This window comes from Mustelus asterias, chromosome 6, assembly GCF_964213995.1.
Source record: "Mustelus asterias chromosome 6, sMusAst1.hap1.1, whole genome shotgun sequence".
NCBI classification, from domain to species: Eukaryota; Metazoa; Chordata; class Chondrichthyes; order Carcharhiniformes; family Triakidae; genus Mustelus; species Mustelus asterias.
In genome coordinates this window covers 145,469,184-145,489,302 of record NC_135806.1, presented here as the reverse complement: position 1 = coordinate 145,489,302, position 20,119 = coordinate 145,469,184, and the positions used below count along the sequence as shown (strand labels likewise).

Sequence of the window (20,119 nt, the reverse complement as noted above, 5' to 3'; positions counted from 1 at the left end):
GTCACCTCACTATAAGAAGGATGTGGAAGCGCTGGAAAGAGTGCAGAGGAGATTTACCAGGATGCTGCCTGGTTTGGAGTGTCGGTCTTATGAGGAAAGGTTGAGGGAGCTGGGGCTGTTCTCTCTGGAGCGGAGGAGATTGAGGGGAGACTTAATAGAGGTTTATAAAATGATGAAGGGGATAGATCGAGTGAACGTTCAAAGACAATTTCCTCGGGTGGATGGAGCTATTACGAGGGGGCATAACTATAGGGTTCATGGTGGGAGATATAGAAAGGATATCAGAGGTAGGTTCTTCACGCAGAGAGTGGTTGGGGTGTGGAATGGACTGCCTGCAGTGATAGTGGAGTCAGACACTTTAGGAACATTTAAGCGGTTATTGGATAGGCACATGGAGCACACCAGGATGGTAGGGAGTGGGATAGCTTGATCTTGGTTTCAGATGAAGGTCGGCACAACATCGTGGGCCGAAGGGCCTGTTCTGTGCTGTACTGTTCTATGTTCTATGTTCTATGTTCTACCCCTCATTATTTTATAGACCTCTATAAGATCACCCCTCAGCCTTCTACGCTCCAGAGAAAAAAGTCCCAGTCAAGTCAGCCTCTCCTTATAACTCAAACCATCAAGTGCCAGTAAATCCTTTCTGCACTCTTTCTAGTTTAATAATATCCTTTCTATAATAGGATGACCAGAATTGCACACAGTATACCAAGTGTGACCTTACCAATGTCTTGTACAACTTCAACACAACGTCCCAACTCCTGTATTCAGTGTTCTGACCAATTAAACCAAGCATGCGAATGCCTTCTTCACCACTCTGTCCACCTGTGACTCCACTTTCAAAGAGCTATGAACCTGTACCCCGAGATATCTTTGTTCTGTAACTCCCAATACCCCAGAACAAAGAACAAAGAACAAAGAAAATTACAGCACAGGAACAGGCCCTTCGGCCCTCCAAGCCTGCACCGACCATGCTGCCTGACTTAACTAAAACCCCGTACCCTTCCGGGGACCGTATCCCTCTATTCCCATCCTATTCATGTATTTGTCAAGACGCCCCTTAAAAGTCACGACCGTATCCGCTTCCACTACCTCCCCTGGCAAAGAGTTCCAGGCACCCACTACTCTCTGTGTAAAAAATCTGCCTTGTACATCTCCTTCAAACCTTGCCCCTCGCACCTTAAACCTATGCCCCCTAGTAATTGATTCTTGCACCCTGGGAAAAAACGTCTGACTATCCACTCTGTCCATGTCTCTCATAATCTTGTAGACTTCTATCAGGTCGCCCCTCAACCTCCGTCACTCCAGTGAGAACAAACCAAGTTTCTACAACCTCTCCTCATAGCTAATGCCTTCCATACCAGGCAACATCCTGGTAAATCTTTTCTGTACCCTCTCCAAAGCCTCCACATCCTTCTGGTAGTGTGGCGACCAGAATTGAACACGATATTCCAAGTGCGGCCTAACTAAGGTTCGATAAAGCTGCAACATGACTTGCCAATTTTTAAACTCAATGCCCTAGCCGATGAAGGTAAGCATGCCGTATGCCTTCTTGACTACCTTCTCCACCTGCATTGCCACTTTCAATGACCTGTGTACCTGTACACCCAGATCCCTCTGCCTATCAATACTCTAAAGGGTTCTGCCATTTACTGTATACTTCCTATCTGTATTAGACCTTCCAAAATGCATTATCTCACATTTGTCTAAAATGCGTTACCTCACATTTGCCCTCCCATTAACTGAGTAAGTCCTGCCCTGGTTCAATCGACCAAAATACATCACCTCGCATTTATCTAAATTAAACTCCATCTGCCATTCATCAGCCCACTGGCCCAATTGATCAAGATCCGAGTTGCAATCCGAGATAACCTTCTTCACTGTCCACTATGCCACCAATCTTCGTGTCATCTGCAAACTTACTAACCATGCCTCCTATATTCTCATCCAAATCATTAATATAAATGACAAATAACAGTGGGCCCAGCACTGATCCCTGAGGCACACCGCTGGTCACAGGCCTCCAGTTTGAAAAACAACCCTCCACAACCACCCTCTGGCTTCTGTCATCACTGAGTCTGTCCCTGTGGCTCGGGAGGGTAAGGGGGAGAGCAGGAGGGCAATAGTTATTGGGGACTCGTTAGCTAGAGGGATAGATAGGAGGTTCTGTGGCAGCAAAAGAGACTCACGGATGGTATGTTGCCTACCGGATGCCAGGGTCCGTGACATCTCGGACCGTGTTTTCCAGATTATTAAGGGGGAGGGGAAACAGTCACAAGTCGTGGTACACATTGATACCAACGACATAGGTAAGAGAAGGGACGGGGATTTAAAACAGGAATTTAGGGAGCTGGGCTGGAAGCTGAGAGCCAAGGCAAAACATGTGGTCATCTCTGGTACGTTGCTGGTGCCACGTGATAGCGAGTTGAGGAACAGGGAGAGAGTGCAGTTAAACATGTGGTTGCAGGGATGGTGTAGGAGGGAGGGTTTCAGATACGTGGATAATTGGAACACATTCTGGGGAAGGTGGGACCTGTACAAACAGGATGGGGTGCACCTGAACCAGAGGGGCACCAATATCCTGGGAGGGAAATTTGCTACGGCTCTTCAGGGGGTTTAAACTAATTTGTCAGGGGGGGTGTGGGAAAAGGAGTTGTAGTCCGGAGGTCAGTGTAGAGGGTAATGAGGTATTGGGGAAGGTATCAAGGTCAAGGGTGGGTACCAGTAGACAGGAAGGTGGGTTGAAGTGTGTCTACTTCAATGCAAGGAGCATCCGGAACAAGGTAGACGATGATGATGGGGCGTGGATTGGTACATGGGACTACGATGTTGTGGCCATTACGGAGACATGGGTAGAACAAGGACAGGAATAGTTGTTGGACGTTCCGGGGTATAGATGTTTCAGTAAGTGTAGGGAAGCTGGTAAAAGAGATGGAGGAGTAGCATTGTTAATCAAGGATAGTTTAACGGCTGCGGAAAGGCACTTCGAGGGGGATCTGCACACTGAGGTAATATGGGCTGAAGTTAGAAATAGGAAAGGAGCGGTCACGTTGTTAGGAGTTTACTATAGGCCCCCAAATAGTAATAGAGATGTGGAGGAAGAAATTGCTAAGCAGATTGTGGATATGTGTGGGGGTCACAGGGTAGTTGTCATGGGGGACTATAACTTTCCAAATATTGATTGGAACCTTTGTAGGTCGAATAGTTCAGATGGGGCAGTTTTTGTGCAGTGTGTGCAGGAGGGTTTCCTGACACAATATGTGGATAGGCCGACAAGAGATGAGGCCACATTGGATTTGGTAATGGGAAATGAACCGGGCCAAGTGTTAGATTTGGTTGTGGGAGAGCACTTTGGAGATAGTGACCACAATTCGGTGTCTTTTGTTATTGCAATGGAGAGGGATAGGGCCGGACGGCAGGGCAAGGTTTACAATTGGGGGAGAGGTAATTATGATGCGATTAGGCAAGAATTAGGGGGCATAAGTTGGGAACAGAAACTGTCAGGGAAAGGCACTAATGAAAAGTGGAACTTTTTCAAGGAACAAATACTGTGTGTCCTTGAGAGGTATGTTCCTGTCAGGCAGAGAGGAAATGGCCGAGTGAGGGAACCAGAGTTCACAAAAGAGGTGGAATGTCTTGTAAAAAGGAAGAGGGAAGCTTATGTAGGGATGAGGAAACAAGGTTCAGATGGCTCGATTGAGGGTTACAAGTTAATTATTTAATTAATTCAAGAGACCTATAAGATAATGAAGGGGCTGGATAGGGTAGAGGTGGAGAGATTCTTTCCACTCAGAAAGGAAACTAGAACTAGAGGGCACAGCCTCAAAATAAAGGGGGGTCAGTTTAGGACAGAGTTGAGGAGGAACTTCTTCTCTCAGAGGGTGGTGAATCTCTGGAATTCTCTGCCCACTGAAGTGGTGGAGGCTACCTCGCTGAATATGTTTAAATCACGGATAGATGGATTCCTGAGCGGTAAGGGAATTAAGGGTTATGGTGATCGGGCGGGTAAGTGGAACTGATCCACTTCAGATCAGCCATGATCTTATTGAATGGCGGGGCAGGCTCGAGGGGCTAGATGGCCTACTCCTGCTCCTATTTCTTACGTTCTTAAGTTAGCAAGGAATGAGCTGAAAAAGGGGCTTAGGAGAGCTAGGAGGCGGCATGAGAAGTCCTTGCGGGTCGGATCAAGGAAAACCCCAAGGCTTTTTACTCTTATGTGAGGAATAAAAGAATGACCACGGTGAGGTTAGGGCCGGTCAAGGACAGTAGCGGGAACTTGTGTATGGAGTCAGTAGAGATAGGAGAAGTGATGAGTGAATATTTTCTTCAGTGTTCACCAAGGAGAGGGGCCATGTTTTTGAGGAAGAGAAGGTGTTACAGGCTAATAGGTTGGAGGAAGTAGATGTTCGGAGGGAGGATGTACTAGCAGTTTTGAATAAACTGAAGGTCGATAAGTCCCCTGGGCCTGATGAAATATATCCTAGGATTCTTTGGGAGGCAAGGGATGAGATTGCAGAGCCTTTGGCTTTGATCTTTGGGTCCTCACTGTCCACGGGGATGGTGCCAGAGGACTGGAGAGTGGCGAATGTTGTTCCTCTGCTTAAGAAGGGGAATAGAAATGACCCTGGTAATTATAGACTGGTTAGTCTTACTTCGGTGGTTGGTAAGTTAATGGAAAAGGTCCTTAGGGATGGGATTTACGACCATTTAGAAAGATGCGGATTAATCCAGGATAGTCAGCACGGATTCGTGAAGGGCACGTCGTGCCTCACAAATTTGATTGAATTTTTTGAGGAGGTAACTAAGTGTGTTGATGAAGGTAGGGCAGTTGATGTCATATACATGGATTTTAGTAAGGCGTTTGATGAGGTCCCCCAAGGTCGGCTTATGATAAAAGTAAGGAGGTGTGGGATAGGGGGAAATTTGGCCGATTGGATAGGTAATTGGCTATCTGATCGAAGACAGAGGGTGGTGGATGGAAAACTTTCGGACTGGAGGCAGGTTGCTAGCGGAGTGCCACAGGGATCAGTGCTTGGTCCTCTGCTCTTTGTGATTTTTATTAATGACTTAGAGGAGGGGGCTGAAGGGTGGATCAGTAAATTTGCTGATGACACCAAGATTGGTGGAGTAGTGGATGAGGTGGAGGGCTGTTGTAGACTGCAAAGAGACATAGATAGGATGCAAAGCTGGGCTGAAAAATGGCAGATGGAGTTTAACCCTGATAAATGTGAGGTGATTCATTTTGGTAGGACTAATTTAAATGTGGATTACAGGGTCAAAGGTAGGGTTCTGAAGACTGTGGAGGAACAGAGAGATCTTGGGGTCCATATCCACAGATCTCTAAAGGTTGCCACTCAAGTGGATAGAGCTGTGAAGAAGGCCTATAGTGTGTTAGCTTTTATTAACAGGGGGTTGGAGTTTAAGAGCTGTGGGGTTATGCTGCAACTGTACAGGACCTTGGTGAGACCACATTTGGAATATTGTGTGCAGTTCTGGTCACCTCACTATAAGAAGGATGTGGAAGCGCTGGAAAGAGTGCAGAGGAGATTTACCAGGATGCTGCCTGGTTTGGAGGGTAGGTCTTATGAGGAAAGGTTGAGGGAGCTCGGGCTGTTCTCTCTGGAGTGGAGGAGGTTGAGGGGAGACTTAATAGACGTTTACGGGACTCTACGGTGAGGGGGTCAGATAGGCGTTTTTGCGGACACAGACGGGACTCTCGGATGGTGGTTTGTCTCCCTGGTGCAGGGGTCCGGGATGTCTCTGGTCGAGTCCCAGAAATCCTGAAGGGGGAGGGAGAGGAGCCGAAGGTCGTGATGCATATAGGTACTGCTGACATAGGTAGGAAGAGGGAAGGGGTCATGAAAAGAGAATATAGGGAGTTAGGTAGACAGCTGAGAAAGAGGAATGCAAAGGTAGTAATCTCGGGATTGCTGCCTGTGCCGCGGGAGAGTGAGAACAGGAATCGGTGGAGAATGAATGCGTGGCTGAGGGACTGGAGCAAGGGACAAGGATTTGGGTACTTGGATCATTGGGACCTCTTTAGGGGCAGGTGTGACCTGTTTAAAAAAGACGGGTGGCACTTGAATCCCAGGGGGACCAATATCCTGGCGGGAAGGTTGGCTAAGGCTACTGGAGAGACTTTAAACTAGAAAGGTTGGGGGGAGGGAATCGAAATGAGGGGACTGAGAGCGAGGAGGTTAGCTCGTAAATAGATAAGGAATGTAAACAGGGTAAGAGGGAGGTTAGACGAGTGATGGAGAAGGGAAGTGCTCAGGCTGAAGGTCTGAGATGTGTCTATTTTAATGCCAGGAGTGTAGTGAATAAAGTGGATGAGCTTAGAGCGTGGATTGCTGCTTCGAATTGTGATGTGGTGGCCATTACGGAGACTTGGATGTCTCAGGGACAGGACTGGGTGCTTCAGGTGCCGGGTTTTAGATGTTTCAGGAAGGACAGGGAGGGAGGCAAGAGAGGGGGGGGAGTGGCACTGTTGATCAGGGATAGTGTCACGGCTGTAGAGAAGGTGGACGCCGTGGAGGGATTGACTACGGAGTCTCTGTGGGTGGAGGTTAGGAACAGGAAGGGGTCGGTAACATTGCTGGGTGTTTTCTATAGGCCGCCCAATAGTAACAGAGATGTTGAGGAGCAGATGGGGAAACAGATCCTGGAGAGATGTAGGAATAACAGAGTTGTCATGATGGGAGATTTTAATTTCCCAAACATAGATTGGAATATCCCTAGGGCTAGGGGTTTGGATGGAGAGGAGTTTGTTAGGTGTGTCCAGGAGAGTTTCCTGACACAGTATGTGGATAAGCCTACTAGAGGAGAGGCTGTACTTGATCTGGTGCTGGCTAATGAACCTGGACAGGTGGAGGATCTCTCGGTGGGTGAGCATCTTGGGGATAGCGATCATAATTCTATCTCCTTCACGATAGCATTGGAAAGAGATAGGATCAGGCAGGCTAGGAAAGTGTTTCTCTGGAGTAAAGGGAAATACAGTGTCATCAGGGAGGAAATTAGACGGGTAAATTGGAAGGAGGCATTCTTGGGGAAAAGTACCGAAGGAAAGTGGAGGATTTTCAAGGAATGTTTGTCTGGAGCTCTGCATGACAACGTTCCGATGAGACAGGGGGGTGTTGGTAGGGTACGGGAACCGTGGTGCACGAAGGTTGTGATGAACCTGGTGAATAAGAAAAGAGAGGCGTACAGAAGGTTCAGAGAGCTAGGAGGTGTTAAGGATTTAGAGGAGTATACGGGATGTAGGAAGGAGCTTAAGAAGGAAATTAGGAGAGCGAGAAGGGGTCATGAGAAGGCCTTGGCGGGTAAGATTAAGGAGAATCCCAAGGCTTTCTACAAATATGTCAAGAGTAAAAGGATGAGATGTGAAGGCATAGGACCCTTAAAAGGTGAAGGGAGAAAAGTTTGTGCGGAACCGTTAGAAATGGCGGAGCTGCTTAATGAATACTTTACCTCGGTATTCACGGTGGAAAGGGATCTGGGTGGTTGTACTGCTGGTTTGCGGTGGACAGAAAGGATCGAGCATGTGGACATAAAGAAAAAGGATGTGTTGGAACTATTGAATGGCATCAAGGTTGGTAAGTCGCCGGGACCGGATGGGATGTACCCCAGGTTACTGTGGGAGGCGAGGGAGGAGATTGCGGAGCCTTTGGCGATGATCTTTGCATCGTCGATGGAGACGGGAGAGGTTCCGGAGGATTGGAGGATTGCAGATGTGGTCCCTATATTCAAGAAAGGGAACAGGGACAGCCCGGGAAATTACCGACCGGTGAGTCTAACCTCAGTGGTTGGTAAGTTGATGGAGAGGATCCTGAGAGACAGGATTTATGATCATCTAGAGAAGTTTAGTATGATCAAAAGTAGTCAGCACGGCTTTGTCAAGGGCAGGTCGTGCCTTATGAGCCTGGTTGAGTTCTTTGAAAATGTGACCAAACACATTGACGAAGGAAGAGCGGTGGATGTGGTCTATATGGACTTCAGCAAGGCGTTCGATAAGGTCCCCCATGCAAGACTTCTTGAGAAAGTGAGGGCATGGGATCCAAGGGGCTGTTGCCTTGTGGATCCAGAACTGGCTTGCCTGCAGAAGGCAGAGAGTGGCTGTGGAGGGGTCTTTCTCTGCATGGAGGTCAGTGACCAGTGGAGTGCCCCAGGGATCTGTTCTGGGACCCTTGCTGTTTGTCATTTTCATAAATGACCTGGATGAGGAAGTGGAGGGATGGGTTGGTAAGTTTGCTGACGACACCAAGGTAGGTGGTGTTGTGGATAGTTTGGAGGGATGTCAGAAGTTGCAGCGAGACATAGATAGAATGCAAGACTGGGCGGAGAAGTGGCAGATGGACTTCAACCCGGATAAGTGTGTGGTGATCCATTTTGGCAGATCCAATGGGATGAAGCAGCAGTATAATATGAAGGGTACCATTCTTAGCAGTGTAGAGGATCAGAAGGACCTTGGGGTCCGGGTCCACAGGACTCTTAAATCGGCCTCGCAGGTGGAGGATGTGGTCAAGAAGGCGTACGGCGTACTGGCCTTCATTAATCGAGGGATTGAGTTTAGGAGTCGGGAGATAATGCTGCAGCTTTATAGGACCCTGGTTAGACCCCACTTGGAGTACTGCGCGCAGTTCTGGTCACCTCATTACAGGAAAGATGTTGAAGCCATTGAAAGGGTGCAGAGGAGATTTACAAGGATGTTGCCTGGATTGGGGGGCATGCCTTATGAGGATAGGTTGAGGGAGCTTGGTCTCTTCTCCCTGGAGAGACGAAGGATGAGAGGTGACCTGATAGAGGTTTACAAGATGTTGAGAGGTCTGGATAGGGTAGACTCTCAGAGGCTATTTCCAAGGGCTGAAATGGTTGCTACGAGAGGACACAGGTTTAAGGTGCTGGGGGGTAGGTACAGAGGAGATGTCAGGGGTAAGTTTTTCACTCAGAGGGTGGTGGGTGAGTGGAATCGGCTGACGTCGGTGGTGGTGGAGGCAAACTCGTTGGGGTCTTTTAAGAGACTTCTGGATGAGTACATGGGATTTAATGGGATTGAGGGCTATAGATAGGCCTAGAGGTGGGGATGTGATCGGCGCAACTTGTGGGCCGAAGGGCCTGTTTGTGCTGTGGCTTTCTATATTCTATGTTTATAAAATGATGAAGGGGATAGATAGAGTGAACGTTCAAAGACTATTTCCTCGGGTGGATGGAGCTATTACCACGGGACATAACTATAGGGTTCGTGGTGGGAGATATAGGAAGGATATCCGAGGTAAGTTCTTTACTCAGAGAGTGGTTGGGGTGTGGAATAGACTGCCTGCAGTGATAGTGGAGTCAGACACTTTAGGAACATTTAGGCGGTTATTGGATAGGCACATGGAGCACACCAGGATGATAGGGAGTGGGATAGCTTGATCTTGGTTTCAGATAAAGCTCGGCACAACATCGTGGGCCGAAGGGCCTGTTCTGTGCTGTACTGTTCTATGTTCTATAAGATGTGGAGTTGCCAGCGTTGGACTGGGGTTAGCACAGTAAGAAGTCCAACAGGTTTATTTGCTTAAAGTCCAACAGGTTTATTTGGTAGCACAAGCTTCCGGGGTGTCACTTGTGCTACCAAATAAACCTGTTGGACTTTAACCTGGTGTTGTGAGACCTCTTACTGTTCTGCCAAGAAGCCAATTTTGTATCCATTTAGTTACCTCACCCTAGATCCCGTGAGATTTAACCTACCATGCGGTACCTTGTCAAAGGCCTTGCTAAAGTCCATGTAGACAACATCAACTGCACTGCCCTCATCTACCTTCTTGGTTACCCCTTCAAAAAACTCAATCAAATATTCACAGGAGTTTAGAAGAGTGAGAGGATCTCATAGAAACTTATAAAATTCTAACAGGGTTAGACAGGGTAGATTCAGAAAGAATGTTCCCGATGGTGGGGAAGTCCAGAACTAGGGTTCATAGTTTGAGGATAAGGGGGAAACCTTTTAGAACTGAGGTGAGGAGAAATTTCTTCACCCAGAGGGTGGTGAATGTGTGGAATTCACTATCACAGAAAGTAGTCGAGGCCAAAACATTGTCTGATTTCAGGAAGAAATTAGATTTCGCTCTTGGGGCTCAAGGGATCAAGGGATATGGGGGGAAGGAGGGATCAGGATATTGAATTTGATGATCAGCCATGATCAAAATGAATGGCGGAGCAGGCTCCAAGGGCCAAATGGCCTCCTCCTGCTTCTAGTTTCTATGTTTCTATGTCTATCTGTCCCTCTCACTGGCCCTCTCACTCCCTCTGTCCTTCCCTCCATCTGTCCCTCCCTCCCCCTCCCTCTCTGTCCCTCCTTCTCCTTCCCTCTCTCAATCTCTCTGCTTGCTCACTCATGCTACTTCTGTCTCCCTATCTCCTGCTCTCTCTGCCTCGGAACAGCAGGCCATTCAGCCTATTAAGCCATTTATTATGATCATGACTGGTAGCACAGTGGTTATCACTGCTGCCTCACAACGCCAGGGACCTGGGTTCGAGTCCCAGCTTGGGCCACTGTCTGTGTGGAGTTTGCACATTCTCTTCGTGTCTGCGTGGCTTTTCTCCGGGTGCTGCAGTTTCCTCCCACAGTCCAAAGATGTGCAAGTTAGGCCTTTGGCCATGCTAAATTGTCCCTTAGTGTCAGGGGGATTAGCAGGGTAAATATATGGGGTTATGGGAATAGGGCTTGGGTGGGATTGTGGTCGGTGCAGACTCGATGGGCTGAATGGCCTCCTTCTGTCGTGTCGGGATTCTATGATTCTTTCTGTTGACTGACTGATGAGGCATTTTCCCCACATTGTCACCAAATCATTTTACAGCATTAATATCTGTCAATCTCTGCTTTCAGCACACTCAGTGTCTGAGCTTCCACAGTCTCTGGGTTAGAGAATTCCTCACATTCGCCACCCTCAGGTGTAAAGACATTCCTCCTCATCCCAGTCCGAAAGGCTTCCCCGTTATTTTGAAACTGTACCCCTGGTTCTCGACTCTCCAACCAGGGAAATGTCTTACCCACATCTCCCCTGTCTATTCCTTTCAGTATTTTGTAACTTTCAATGAGGTCACCTCTCCTTTGAAATTCGAGAGAATTCAGTTCCAGTTTGCCCAATCTCTCTCCATAAGACAGTCCCGCCATCCCAGAAACAAGTCTGGTGAACATCTGTTGCTCTCCCTCTACGGCCTCTATACCTTCCTAAGGTAAGGGAACCAAAGGGCCACACAGTGCTCCAGGTGCAGTCTGACTCAGTTTCTGTACAGTTGAAGCAAAACCTCACTCCCCCTGTACTCAAATCCTCTTGTAATAAAGGTCAATATACCATTAGCCTTCCCAATATCTGTTGCTTTCATGTTAGCCTTCAGTCACGTATTGATGAGGACACTCATTTAGGAGATATTCTGAACATTTGTTCCTTCTTCTACCCAAGTGGATTACCCCACATTTCACTCCATCTGCCGCGTTCTTGCCCACTCATTAAGTCTGTACAAATCCTCCCGTAGCCGCTTTACACCTTCCTCACAACACACATTCCCACCTAGCTTTGTATTATCTGCACACTTGGAAATATTACATTTGGTCTCCACATCCAAATCATTGATAAATATTGTGAACAGCTGGAGGTCCCAAGTACTGATCCTCACAGGGATCCCATCAGCCGCAGACTGCCAATGCCAGAATGACCCGTTTATTCCTACTCGCTGCGTTCTGTCTGTTAGCCAATCCTCAATCCTTGACAGTATGTTGCCTCCTATCTCACGTGCTTTCATTTTGCTGATTAGTTTCTTGTGGGGGATTTTATCAAAAGCCTTCTAAAGTCGAAATACACTGCATCCATTGACTCTCCTTTATCAATTTTGTTAGTAACATCTTCAAAAAACTCCTAACAGGGTTCATCAAACGTGACTACCTATTTGTAAATCCATGCTGACAATGCCAATCAGATCATGGCTGTCCAAGTGTCATTTTGTCAGTCACATCTTTGTAATAGATTCCAGCATTTTCCCTCCCACTGATGTGAGGCTAACCGGTCCACAGTTCCCTATTTTCTCTCTCCCTCTCTTAAATAATGGGTGACATTTCCCAACTTCCAATCTTCAGGAACTATTCCAGAATCTATCGGATTTTGGACAATAATCTCCAATGCATCCACTGTCTCATTAGCAACCTCTGGCAAATCTTGGAAATGCACAATATCAGTTTCTGAGGACTTATCGTACTTTAGTCCCCTTAATTTCCCTATGTATACTTCTTACTAATACCAATTTCCTTCTGTGACAACCCCCAGGACATGCATGGGGAATCACTGACTGACGTCGCTATGGGACCTGATGGATACGAGCTCCCTGGGGATTGGTAATTAATCAGCCAGATGGAGTTTTCCTGACGTGACTCATATAAAAGGCTCCTGAGTGGGTCCATTATTCCTTTTGTCCCGATTGGAACCTGTTGTGTTCACCACGGGCTTGTGGTTTTGCTTTACTTTATTCTGTGCAATAAGCACCTTTACAGCCGACTCCTGGAGTTATTATACTGGCGACGAGGTAAAAGGAAAGTTTTGGTAACCTTACTGATCAGATCCTGGTGAGCCTGTATCATTCAGTTTTTGTAATGCCATTTTTTGGGAAATTGGATCTATACGACCCGAGTATTGAGGACTGGCCACAATATGCTGAGAGAATGAGGCCCTTCCTTCAGGCAACAAAATAGCAGATAATCAGCAATCAGGGGAGAGTTTAAACTAGATAGGTTGGGGGGAGGGGATCGAGACGAGATGACTGGGAGCGAGGAAGTTAGCTCGCAAACTGAGAAGGGTTATAGACAGTGGAAGAGGGAGGATGGACGGGGGATTGAGAAGGGGAGAGCTCAGACCAAAGGATTGAGATGTGTTTACTTTAATGCCAGGAGTTTAGTGAATAAAGGGGATGAGCTCAGAGCGTGGATCGATGCCTGGAAGTGTGATGTGGTGGCCATTACAGAGACTTGGATGTCTCCGGGACAGGACTGGATACTCCAGGTGTCGGGATTCAGATGTTTCAGGAAGGACAGGGAGGGAGGCAAGAGAGGGGGTGGAGTGGCACTGCTGATCAGGGATAGTGTCACAGCTGTAGAGAAGGTGTATGCTGTGGAGGGATTGTCTACAGAGTCTCTGTGGATGGAAGTTCGGAGTGGGAAGGGGTCGATCACTTTGCTGGGAGTTTTCTATAGGCTGCCCAATCGTGACAGGGAGGTGGAGGAGCAGATAGGGAAACAGATCCTGGAGAGTTGCAATAATAGCAGAGTTGTTGTGATGGGAGACTTTAATTTCCCAAACATAGATTGGAATATCCCTCGGGTAAGGGGATTGGGTGGGGAGGAGTTTGTTAGGTGTGTTCAGGAGGGTTTCCTGACACAGCATGAGGACAAGCCTACAAGAGGAGAGGCTGTACTTGATCTGATACTGACCAATGAGCCTGGACAGGTGTCAGATCTCTCAGTGGGAGAGCATCTTGGGGATAGCGATCATAACTCTATCTCCTTTATGCTTGCATTGGAAAAAGAGAGGATCAGGCAAGCTAGGAAAGTGTTTATATGCAGTAAGGGGAAATATGCAGACATAAGGCAGCAAATTAGAGGAGTAAATTGGAAGGAGGTATTCTCGGGGAAATCTACTGAAGAGAGGTGGCAGTTTTTCAAGGAATGTCTGTCTAGGGTTCTACTGGACAATGTTCCGAGCAGACGGGGAGGAGTTGGTAGGTTAAAGGAACCGTGGTGCACGAAAGCTGTGCAGGACCTAGTCGAGAAGAAAAGGAAAGCGTACAAAAGGTTCAGAGAGCTTGGCAAAGATAGGGATCTAGATGAGTATACGGCTTGTAGGAAGGGACTAAAGAAGGAAATTAGGAGAGCCAGAAGGGGTCACGAGAAGGCCTTGGCAGGTAGAATTAAGGGAAACCCTAAGGCATTCTATAAATATGTGAAGAGTAAAAGGATGAGACGTGAAGGAATGGGGCCTATAAAAGGTGAAGGCGGGAAAATCAGTACGGAACCAGTAGAAATGGCAGAGGTGCTTAGTGAGTATTTTGCCTCAGTTTTCACAGAGGAGAAGGACATGGGTGGATGTACTGTGGGCTTGCGGTGGATTGAAAGGATTGAGTATGTGCACTTTAACAAAGAGGTTGTGCTGGAATCTTTGAATGGCATCAAGATAGGTAAGTTGCCGGGTCCGGATGGGATGTACCCCAGGTTACTGTGGGAGGCGAGGGAAGAGATTGCAGAGCCTCTGATGATGATCTTTGCGTCATCAATGGAGACGGGAGAGGTGCCGGAGGATTGGAGGATTGCGGATGTGCTTCCTATTTTCAAGAAGGGGAATAGGGATAGCCCAGGAAATTACCGACCGGTGTGTCTAACCTCAGTGGTTGGTAAGCTGATGGAGAAGATCCTGAGGGACAAGATTTATGGGCATTTAGAGAGGTTTAGTATGCTCAAGAATACTCAGCATGGCTTTGTCAAAGGCAGATCGTGCCTTACGAGCCTGGTGGAGTTCTTCAAAAATGTGACTAAACACATTGACGAAGGGAAAGCGGTAGATGTGGTTTATATGGATTTTAGCAAGGCATTCGATAAGGTCCCCCATGCAAGGCTTCTCGAAAAAGTGAGAGGGCATGGGATCCAAGGGGCTGCTGCCCTGTGGATCCAGAACTGGCTTGCCCAAAGGAGGCAGAGAGTGGGTATTTCTAATTGGTCTTTTTCTAATTGGAGGTCGGTCACCAGTGGTGTGCCCCAGGGATCTGTTCTGGGACCCTTGCTGTTTGTCATTTTCATAAATGACCTGGATGAGGAAGTGGAGGGATGGGTTGGTAAGTTTGCCGATGACACGAAGGTTGGTCGGGTTGTGGATAGTCTGGAGGGATGTCAGAAGTTACAGAGGGACATAGATAGGATGCAAGACTGGACGGAGAAGTGGCAGATGGACTTCAACCCAGATAAATGCGTAGTGGTCCATTTTGGCAGGTCGAATGGGATGAAGGAGTACAATATAAAGGGAAAGACTCTTAGTACGGTAGAGGATCAGAAGGACCTTGGGGTCCGGGTCCATAAGGACTCTAAAATCGGCCCCGCAGGTGGAGGAGGTGGTTAAGAAGGCGTATGGTGTGCTGGCCTTTATCAATCGAGGGATTGAGTTTAGGAGTCCGGGGATAATGATGCAGCTATATAAGACCCTCATCAGACCCCACTTGGAGTACTGTGCTCAGTTCTGGTCGCCTCATTACAGGAAGGATGTGGAAAAGATTGAAAGAGTGCAGAGGAGATTGACAAGGATGTTGCCTGGATTGAGTGGCATGCCTTATGAGGATAGGCTGAGGGAGCTCGGTCTTTTCTCCTTGGAGAGACGTAGGATGAGAGGAGACCTAATAGAGGTATACAAGATGTTGAGAGGCATAGATCGGGTGGACTCTCAGAGGCTTTTTCCCAGGGTGGAAATGGCTGCTATGAGAGGACACAGGTTTAAGGTGCTGGGGGGTAGGTACAGGGGAGATGTTAGCGGGAAGTTTTTCACACAGAGGGTGGTGGGCGAGTGGAATCGGCTGCCGTCAGTGGTGGTGGAGGCAAACTCAATAGGGTCTTTTAAGAGACTCCTGGATGAGTACATGGGACTTAATAGGATGGAGGGTTATAGGTAGGCCTAAAAGGTAGGGATATGTTCGGCGCAACTTGTGGGGCCGAAGGGCCTGTTTTGTGCTGTAGTTTTCTATGTTTCTATGTTTCTAAAACGTCCCCCGGATGAGTGTGTGTGGGGCTGCAACATTCAGCATTATAAAATGTCTGCCGTATTCGGCAACACGGGTCCAAGACAAGTTAGTGGAAATGGTGGGAAATCATTACGATCCTAAACCTTCTGTGATCTTGCAATGGTTCAGATTCAATACAGCGACTGGATTTACAGGGGAACCAGTGAGGGAATTCCTGACTAACAAATCTGGTGGGTCATTGCGAGTATGGCCCAGCATTGCGGGAAGTGCTGAGAGACCGATTAGTATGCGGCATAAATGATCAAGCAACACAAAAAAGGTTTTTGACAGAACCAAACCTCGATTTAAAAAGCCATCATGCGGGCTTTAGCTCGGGAGAAATGAGGAGGGAGGGTGTCCGGGAACTGCAAGGAGCGAGAGATAACAAAAACAGAAACTGCTGGAAAATCTCAGCAGCTCTGACAGCATCTGTGGAGAGAGAATAGAGCCGGTGTTTCAGTTCAAAATGTTAGCTCTGTTTCTCTCTCCACAGACGCTGTCAGACCTGCTGAGATTTTCCAGCATTTTCTGTTTTTCTTTCAGATTCCAGCATCCGCAGTATTTTGTCTTTATCTCTCGGTAATAATGTCCTTAGGTTCGGGCGAACCTGCTGCAGACTCGGGATGCCAGTTGAACATACGCCAAGATTGGTGGCATGGTGGACAGTGAAGAAAGTTATCTCCAATTGCAACAGGATCTTGATCAATTGGGCCAATGGGTGACGAGTGGCAGATGGAGTTTAATTTAGATAAATGCGAGGTGATGCATTTTGGTAGATTGAAGCAGGGCAGGACTTACTCAGTTAATGGTAGGGCGTTGGGGAGAGTTACAGAACAAAGAGATCTAGGGGTACATGTTCATAGCTCCTTGAAATTGGAGTCACAGGTGGACAGAGTGGTGAAGAAGGCATTCGACATGCTTGGTTTCATCGGTCAGAACATTGAATACAGGAGTTGGGACATCTTGTTGAAGTTGTACAAGACTTGGAAAGCTGTATGCAATTATAGAAAGGATATTATTAAACTAGAAAGAGTGCAGAAAAGATTTATTAGGATGCTACCGGAACTTGATGGATTGAGTTATAAGGAGAGGCTGGATAGACTGGGACTTTTTCCTCTGGAGCGTAGGAGGCTGAGGGGTGACCTTATAGAGGTCTATAAAATAATGAGGGGCATAGACTAGGTAGATAGTCAATATCTTTTCCCAAAGGTAGGGGAGTCTAAAACTAGAGGGCATAGGTTTAAGGTGAGAGGGGAGAGATACAAAAGTGTCCAGAGGGGCAATTTTTTCACACAGAGGGTGGTGAGTGTCTGGAACAAGCTGCCAGAGGTAGTAGTAGAGGCGGGTACAATTTTATCTTTTAAAGAGCATTTAGATAGTTACATGGGTACGATGGGTATAGAGGGATATGGGCCAAATGCGGGCAATTGGGATTAGCTTCGGGGTCTTTTTAAAAAAAAGGGCGGCATGGACAAGTTGGGCCGAAGGGCCTGTTTCCATGCTGTAAACCTCTATGACTCTATGACTCTACGCGTGATCCCCAGCCTTGGGTGAGGGAAAACAAGCAAGCAAGGAAACCCGGAATTCCCGGGACCGGATGTGAGGGAATGATGCAGTTCAGGGTGCGGCAGCGCAATAGCGCTGTGTAGGCAGCCAGGGAGCCCACCCCAAGCAAGGTGACCGAAACACGCAGAGCGCACAGCGACCCTATCAAAGGGCGACACCACCCCAAAACAGAACCTATCAGATAATCAGGCTGAAGAGAAGGATCGAGCACAATTAAATTGTCACCACATCGAAGGGGGCCCCGATACAGCACCGGGTGAATTGGACACCCAATGACCAGGGAGGTGGACACGGGAGCTGCAGTAACATTGCGGGGAGTGAGAATTTCAAAGATTATGATTGGGTTTCTCTTCACTCCAGTTGAGGGACACTAAGGCAAGATTGGCAATTTATACAGGAGAGCCATTACAAGTAATCGGAACCACTGTAACCCCAGTCACACACGGGCAGCAAACAGTCCGGCTCCTGTTGATATTGGTACAAGGACCAGGGCCCAGCCTTTTGGGAAGCAACTGGATTGGCAGCAAATTTTCAAAATGGGCAGAAAACTTATCTGAGGGAATAGGAAAGCACCCAGAGGTTTTCCAGACAGGCCTTGGAAAAATAAAGGCTAGACCAGTTCCATACGCGCTATGAGTGAACATGGAGACCAAACTGAAGCGATTAGAAGAGCTGGGGATAATTCGACCCGTGTAATTTTCTGAGTGGGCCACACCGGTAGTCCCGGTGTTAAAGCCCGACAACACAATCTGCCTCCGTGATTATAAAATGACGATGAACAGAGCATCTCACTTGGAGAAATATCCAGTACCACAAATAGACAACCTCGATGCAAAGCTATCCGGAGGCCAGATAGTCACACAGCTGGATATGAGCCACGCGCACCTCCCGTTAGAACGAGAAGAGTCATCAAGAAAGTACCTGACGGTAAACAGGCTCAAGGGTTTGTACAAATTCACCCGCCTACCCTTTCAGGTATCTGCAGCATGTGCCGTTTTCCAGAGAGTAATGGAAGGCATATAGCAGCGAATACCCAGAGTAGCAGTTTACTGAGACAATGTTCGAAACACAGGAGCCAGTCAAGGAACACCATGAAAATTTAGAGGAAGACTTGCAACAGTTTTCAGAAGTCGGGGTCAGACTAAAAACAGAGAAATGCATTTTCCAAACAGCTGAGGTAACGAACCTCGGATACGGGGTTGACAAAGACAGCCTCCACCCAGTCGAGTTTGGACCTCTGGTGGAGTTTACAATGGACAAGGTGGTGGTGACATTAAATTTTATGGACACCTGAACAGTTTCGATAAAACAAATTAAGACTTGGACTCGGAATGATCCCACATGGGCAAAGTTAGGCCACGTGATGTTAAATGGAGGAATGCAGGAATGTCCGGCACGAGACTTGAAGCTGTATGTGACAAAGTATCCGGAATTAAGCATAGAAGATGGCATTATCCTGTGGGGAGCCCGGGTAGTTATCCCATGTCCCGCTGAAAGGCCCATCCTTCAACAACTGCATAATGGCCATCCAGGGCTATCAAAAATGAAGATGTTACTGAGAAACTACATCTCGTGGCCTGGGAGTGACGGGGACATAGAGAGGATGGCAAAAATATGTAGAATGTTCCAGGAAAACCAGAAGGCACCACCAGTAGCTCCCCTACACCGTGGGAATGGCCAGGAAGGCCATGAGTTAGGATACATGCAGGTTTGGCTGGAGCACTCACAGGCTCCAAGTTTTTATTGTTAATCGACGCCCATTCTAAGAGGATGGAGGTGCACTGGATTGGCAGAGCCCGATCGACAAACAACCACCATCCTTTAGTACTCATAGAATCCTGGGAGATTTTGTGATGGACAACGGAACGCCATTTACCAGGTAGGGAATTGAGGACATTTACGGAAACAAATAGAATATGACATGTGCGCCCAGACCCTCATCACCATCAGACTGGTGGAATGAGCTGTCCAAGCTTTTAAAAGGGGAATGAAAAATCAGACCAGGGGATCTGTAGACACCAAACTGGCACATTCATCTTCAATTATTGAACGATGCCACGTGTAACAATAGATGTGGCCCCAGCCAAGTTACTGATTGGCAGGCACCTACAGACCAGGCTCAGCTTTACATTCCCAAACCTAAATGGAACGGTGGAAGAGAAGCTGGAAGCCCAAAAAAGGGGCCATGATGGACTGGTGGGGGGGCGATGGCCTCGTGGGATTATCGCTAGACTATTAATCCAGAAGGGGGAAAAGTTTGTGCGGAACCGTTAGAAATGGCGGAGCTGCTTAATGAATACTTTACCTCGGTATTCACGGTGGAAAGGGATCTGGGTGGTTGTACTGCTGGTTTGCGGTGGACAGAAAGGATCGAGCATGTGGACATAACGAAAGAGGATGTGTTGGAACTATTGAATGGCATCAAGGTTGGTAAGTCGCCGGGACCAGATGGGATGTACCCCAGGTTACTGTGGGAGGCGAGGGAGGAGATTGCGGAGCCTTTGGCGATGATCTTTGCATCGTCGATGGAGACGGGAGAGGTTCCGGAGGATTGGAGGATTGCAGATGTGGTCCCTATATTCAAGAAAGGGAACAGGGACAGCCCGGGAAATTACCGACCGGTGAGTCTAACCTCAGTGGTTGGTAAGTTGATGGAGAGGATCCTGAGAGACAGGATTTATGATCATCTAGAGAAGTTTAGTATGATCAAAAGTAGTCAGCACGGCTTTGTCAAGGGCAGGTCGTGCCTTACGAGCCTGGTTGAGTTCTTTGA

At 47.7% G+C, this 20,119-nt stretch overlaps 1 protein-coding gene across 1 annotated transcript in view; it reads left to right on the top strand.

Moving 5' to 3' along the window:
- The window catches only part of spef2 (sperm flagellar 2), a 386,645-nt gene extending 368,005 nt beyond the window's left edge, over window positions 1-18,640 (top strand). The window contains exons 41-42 of the mRNA XM_078213897.1: window positions 18,052-18,321; window positions 18,419-18,640. Of these exons, the coding sequence (XP_078070023.1) occupies window positions 18,052-18,321; window positions 18,419-18,640 (492 nt within the window). The remainder of the gene's footprint in view (window positions 1-18,051; window positions 18,322-18,418) is intronic.
- Window positions 18,641-20,119: the final 1,479 nt, after the last annotated feature.